General features: G+C 39.8%; 1 protein-coding gene across 1 annotated transcript; it reads right to left on the reverse strand.

The window, feature by feature from the left end:
- Nucleotides 1-280: 280 nt before the first annotated feature.
- On the reverse strand, nt 281-3,153 carry LOC131068349 (uncharacterized). The gene is made up of 6 exons (XM_058003535.2): nt 2,732-3,153; nt 2,380-2,612; nt 2,127-2,279; nt 1,634-2,034; nt 1,112-1,520; nt 281-1,012 (listed from the first exon to the last, which is right to left on the reverse strand). The coding sequence occupies exons 1-5, from the start codon at nt 3,151-3,153 to the stop codon at nt 1,491-1,493; spliced, it is 1,239 nt and encodes a 412-aa protein (XP_057859518.2). The 3' UTR covers nt 281-1,012; nt 1,112-1,490.
- Nucleotides 3,154-6,494: the final 3,341 nt, after the last annotated feature.

Genomic DNA, 6,494 nt, shown 5'->3' on the forward strand with positions numbered 1-6,494 from the left:
GAAACGAAACTCGGACTCGGCTCGGACTCGGCAAAGCCAAATCGGACTCGGACTCGGGACTCGGCGTCAGACTCGGCTCCAGACTCGGCTGGACTCGGGAAAGTGAAAAACTCAAAAAATTTAGAGATTTTTTAAGATTTAAAACTTGTTTCATGCACCCTTTATTGAATAAGACACAATAACATCATCAAACTTGGCTCATTTCATTACATAATACATACACAAGTATACATCTATGATCTATCACATAAGCATAAACGCAAATTGTAGCTGAAGGAAATAACAAACATAGATATATAAATATTGTCAAATGTATACAATATTACAAAACTCATGGAATAAAAAATCCATGTCATCATATGATCATCATCAAATGTTCCATACAAATAACAAAGGTAAATACATCTACAAGCCTATGGCGCAGAGGAGTCTGCACCCTCCGGCCCCGACGTCGGCTCCGATGAAGGCCCCGCCCCCTTACGAAGGCGTCTAAGGTAGGTCATAGATGATTGGGCAGCCATAGCCGCTCCTCGTGACACCACGCCATGCTCACCAACATCAGGAACATCTGTGTCACTGTCACCATCTCTGTCACTATCACCATCTGCCTCTGAATCTCCTCTCTCTGCTCGTGCTCTCTGCTCCTCCTCTGCCATGGCTACAGCCTCAGCCTCTATATCTACCTGGTCGATCCAATCAGTGCAATCATCACTAAAGACAGCCACAGGATCTGTCTCAATGGCCCACTCTGCCTCAGGATCAACCTCATCTAGAATGATAGGAGAGATGTCAGCTAATGCATTCTTTCTCATTCTCAGGCGGAGGTTATAGTGAACAAAGATAAGATCATTCATCTTCTCCACGGATAATCTATTGCGCCTCTTGGAGTGTATGTGCTCAAACATACTCCAATTGCGCTCACAACCAGATGCACTGCATGGTTGGCTCAAGATGCGAATGGCCAACTTCTGAAGATTTGGTGTCGTTGGGCCAAAAAAGTTCCACCAATTATCTAAGTTTGAAATGAGAAAAATAAATAAAATCAGTCTCTCATAAACTCATTTAACAATATACAATAAAACTAAAATTAAGCCTTACAATTTATTTTTACCTGGCATCATAGTTGTCCTACTTTCTTTGGCGATAGGACAAGAAAAGGTCTCCCCTTGTGCATTTGAGAACAACTGTAGCTCTCGCATAAGATCTGACTGAGTACAACCAACAGGTGCCATCTTCTCCATGACTGAGTATAGCCCATCAAGGACCTCCGCATCAGCCCTGAAAGTAGGGCTAAAATGGAATGTCGGATTCAAATAATAGGCTGCTGCATGGATGGGCCTATGAAGCTGATGATGCCATCTCTTATCAATGATCTGCCAAATGGGACCATACTTGCTCTCATCTCCTGCATAGATAGATTTGATGCCCTCTTTCGCCCTATCCATGCCCTCATATATGTAGCCCATTGCGAGCTTTTCTCCATCCGCAACTCACAACAAAACCACCAAGGGCTTAACAAACTGTAAAATTGAAAATATTGTGTAATTTAAAACATGAGCAAATAAGAGAATATGATGAATAAGTTATAAAACAAAAAGTTAAATAAAAATTGTAGAATTTATAAAAAAATTACCTTCACTATCTCATCACAAGGGCTCCAAAAGCCTCGCTCATCAAAAATGCAGTTTGCCATATCTTTTCCTGCTGGGGTGGCAGCATAGGATGAGGAAGACCACTCCTCACCAACAATCATACGTCTCAAGGCCATCTTACAACGAAGCATGGACTGCAATGTGATGAAGTTTGTGGCAAATCTTGTGATTCCTGGACGAGCTAACTCCTTATGCTCTGTGTATTGTCTCATAAGAGCCAACACCCATGAATGATTATATACAAATTTGCACACATTTCTTGCCTTTTCTACACATGTCTTGACCCATGGAAGTTTTCCAATATCCTCTAACATGAGGTCAATGCAATGGGCGGCACATGGAGTCCAAACTATAGATGGGTGCCTCTCCATCAATAGTCTGCCTGCAACAACATAATTTGTTGCATTGTAATTAATGAGGTTACAAAATAGAAATTAATTTGCAAACAAAATTAGTTTGTAATCAAAAGTTTACCTGCAGCAACATAATTTGGTGCATTGTCAGTCACCACCTGTACCACGTTCTCTTCACCCACCTCATTAATCACCTCCTCTATCTGCTCACATAGGTAGGTGGCATTCTTGCAATGGGCGGAGGCATCAATAGACTTGATGAAAACGGTGCCCCCTGAAATAAAAAAATGAAGCAAGATCAATGATAATTCAATAAATCATTAAATGAAAAATAAAAAATTAATGCCTAAATGAAACTAAAATTAATCAATCACCTGCGGAAGAAACAAGAAAATTAAGGAGACTTCTATTTCTCCTGTCTGTCCAACCATCAGTCATGATGGTGCAACCTTTAGTGCTCCATATTTGGCGTTGATCACCCAATTCTTTCTTCACATCATTCACCAATTCAGTCAAAATGGGTCCGCTCAAATCAAACTCAGAAGGGGCTTTGAACCCCGCCCCACAAATGGTAAGGGCATCAACCATTTCTTGCCAATAAGGTGACCTGTCACAAATAATTTTAATGAGATAAGTATGTACTATGTATAATGAACTATATACAACAAAAATTAATACGAACAATCAAATTATAAAAATTAAAACAATCAAACATAAAACATTTACCTGGCTGTGAAGAATGGAATACTGCCATAGATCCAAAATCTGCCAACTGCCATTTTAGCAGCATCATGGACCTCCTTGTTCCAACCCATGCTCTCAAGTGACTGTTGGGACCCAGGAGTAGTGCGAGGTGCAAAAAAGGTATCCAACCTAGATTTACGAATCCTAGGTCCAATGCTAACATTCCCACTACCACTGCCAGTGCTAGGAACATGAGAAGGGGCAGAGGCACTGGCACTAGCACTGGCACTTATAGAAGCAGAACCGGAAGCATGAGTAGTAGCAAAATGAGTGGGACGATATGAAGGTAAGGAAGAAGGCCCTCCAACACAACCTAATTGTGTCCCTATTCCTAAAGGTGCATGTCTCCCAATGACTATGAGATCCTCTTTTTCTTTCCTTTTCCTTTCAATTTCTTCAACCATTACATAGCAATCACGTACGGCCTCAATGACTGCTTTTGTGCATGGATCGGCATCATGCCCACGCACACCAGCAATATGGTATTTCAATCTATATATGCCTCCATGGAATATTGTTTTGCAAAATATACACTTTGTTTGCCCTTTTCTTTGCCCTAGAAAATCCTCATGATATTTCCAAGCAGGGTCCTTTCTAATGGGAGGTCTAGAAGAGGACATTGTATGATTGTTTTGTGAAACTTGAGGCAAATAAGAATGCGAAGGTTGCTGCAATAAAACATTACAAATGCAAAAATAAATTAAGACATTCATTCTATGTTGTGCATTCATAATTTCATTCTCATTGAACATTTTTTTCAAAAAAGCTAAAGTAGGGTAACTAGGGTTTGCAATTTTATTTTTTTTAAATTGTAGGGTTTGTCAAACCCTACTTTTAAAAAAATAAAATTACAAACCCTGGGCCTACATAGTAACATAGAAAAGATTTTGGAATAAAATGTAAAACTTTCAAAAAAAAAAGAATAGAAAAATGAATTTTTGCATATAAGAAACAAAAAAATCTCAAAAAAACAATGTTACCAACTTACCTCTTAGAACTCTTGAAGAAAATTGAAGAAATTGAAGAAATCTTCCTTGCTGGTTTTTCTTCAATGCACCCTTGTTATTCTTTTTATCTCACTTTACTCCTCCTATTTTTGCAAATGAATGAAATGAAAGTCACTTTTAGGTATAAAACAAAAATAACACAAAAAAAAAGAGTCAAAAAAACCATTTAAAATTGTTTTTTTTTTAACTTATCTTTCACATCGCCGCCGGCCGAGTCCCAGGCACGGGACTCGGCCAAACTCGCCAAACTCGCCAAACTCGGCGAGTCTGGCGAGTCTGGCGCCTGGACTCGGCCGAGTCCGAGTCCGAGTCCCCAGGACTCGGCGAGGGTGACTCGCACTCGGACTCACCGAGTCCAGGCGAGTTTAGGCGATTTTCGTTTCTCTGCTATGTAGTTGTACTATGTAGGGTTTGTAAAAAAAAATTGTTAAAAAGTTACAATTTTTATTTTTTTTTAATTACAAATTTTACCTTAGTTTTTTTGAATGTATGTATTAATTTCATTTTGTATTTGTAATGCTTTATTGCAACAAACTTCACTTTATTATTTGCCTCAACTTCAAGTTTCACAAAACTATCCTACACTGTCTACTTCAGCTTCTAGACCCCCCATTAGAAAGGACCCTGCTTGGAAATATCATGAGGATTTTCCAAGGCCAGGAAAGGGGCAAACAAAATGTACATTTTGCAAAACAATATTCCATGGAGGTATATATAGATTGAAATACCATATTTTTGGTGTGCGTGGACATGATGCCGAACCATGCCTAAAAGCACTCCCTGAGGCCATACGTGATTGTTATGTAATGGTTGAGGAAATTGAAAGGAAAAAGAAACAAAAGGAGGATCGAATGGCCATTGGGAGAGAGGCAGCTTTAGGAAGAGGGACACAATTAGGTTGTGTTGGAGGCCCTTCTTCCTTACCTCCATACCATCCCACTCAGTTTGCTACTGCTGGTGTTGGTGCTTTTGCTTCTACTTCTGTAAGTGGCAATGCCATTGCAACTTCAAATGTTCCTAGCACTAGTAGTTGTAGTGGGAGTGTTAGCATTGGACCTAGGATTCGTAAATCTAGGTTGGATACCTTCTTTGTGCCTTTCACTACTCCTGGGTCCCAATAGTCGCTTGAGAGCATGGGTTGGAACAAGGAGGTCCATGATGCCGCTAAAATGGCAGTTGGCAGGTTTTGGGTCTACTACAGTGTTCCATTCTTTACAGCCAGGTGAATGTTTTATGTTTGATTGTTTTAATTTTTCTCGTACATACTACATAGTACATACTTAACTTATCTCATTGAATTTATTTGTGACAGGTCTCCTTATTGGCAAGAAATGGTTGATGCCCTTACCATATGCGGGGCGGGGTTCAAAGCCCCTTCTGAGTCTGATTTGAGGGGACCCATTTTGACTCAATTGGTGAATGATCTGAAGAAGGAATTAGGTGAACAACGCCAGATATGGAGCACTAAAGGTTGCACCATCATGACTGATGGTTGGAAGAATAGGAGAATAGAACTCTCCTTAATTTTCTTATTTCTTCCGCAGGTGATTGATTGATTTTAGTTTCATTTAGTCTTTAAATTTTTATTTTTTATTTAATGGTTTATTGAATGATCATTGATCTTGCTTTATTTTTTTATTTCAGGGGGCACCATTTTCATCAAGTCTATTGATGCCTCCGCCCATTGCAAGAATGCCACCTACCTATGTGAGGAGATAGAGGAGGTGATTGATGAGGTGGGTGAAGAGAACGTGGTACAGGTGGTGACCGACAATGCAGCAAATTATGTTGTTGCGGGTAAACTTTTGATTACAAACTAATTCTGTTTGCAAATTAATTACTATTTTGTAACTTCAATAATTACAATGTAACAAATTATGTTGCTGCAGGTAGACTATTGATGGAGAGGCACCCATCTATAGTTTGGACTCAATGTGCTACCCATTGCATTGACCTCATGTTGGAGGATATTGGAAAACTCCCATGGGTCAAGAGATGTGTAGAAAAGACGAGAAATGTGTGCAAATTTGTATATAATCATTCAAGGGTGTTGGCTCTTATGAGACAATACACAGAGCAGAAGGAGTTAGCTCGTCCAGGAATCACAAGATTTGCCACAAACTTCATCACATTGCAGTCCATGCTTCGCTCTAAGTCAGCCTTGAGACGTATGATTGTTGGTGAGGAGTGGTCTTCCTCATCCTATGTTGCCACCCCTACAGGGAAAGATATGGTAGACTGCATTTTTGATGAGCCAAACTGTTGGGTCCCTTGTGATGAGATAGTGAAGGTAAATTTTTTATAAATTGTACAATTTAACTTTTTGTTTTATAGCTTATTATATATATTCTCTTATTTGCTCATTTTTCTAAATTACACAATATTTTCAATTTTGCAGTTTGTTAAGCCCTTGGTGGTTTTGTTGCGAGTTGCAGATGGAGAAAAGCTTGCAATGGGCTACATATATGAGGGCATGGATAGGGCGAAGGAGGGCATCAAATCCGTCTATGAAGGAGATGAGAGCAAGTATGGTCCCATTTGGGAGATCATTGATAGGAGATGGCATCATCAGCTTCATAGGCCCATCCATGCAGTAGCCTATTATCTGAATCCGGCATTCCATTTTATCCCTTCTTTCAAGGCTGATGTGGAGGTCCTTAATGGGCTATACTCGATCATGGAGAAGATGGCACCTGCTGGTACTACTCAGATAGAGCTTATTCGAGAGCTACAGTTGT

Source organism: Cryptomeria japonica, chromosome 11 (assembly GCF_030272615.1).
Source record: "Cryptomeria japonica chromosome 11, Sugi_1.0, whole genome shotgun sequence".
Taxonomy (NCBI): Eukaryota; Viridiplantae; Streptophyta; class Pinopsida; order Cupressales; family Cupressaceae; genus Cryptomeria; species Cryptomeria japonica.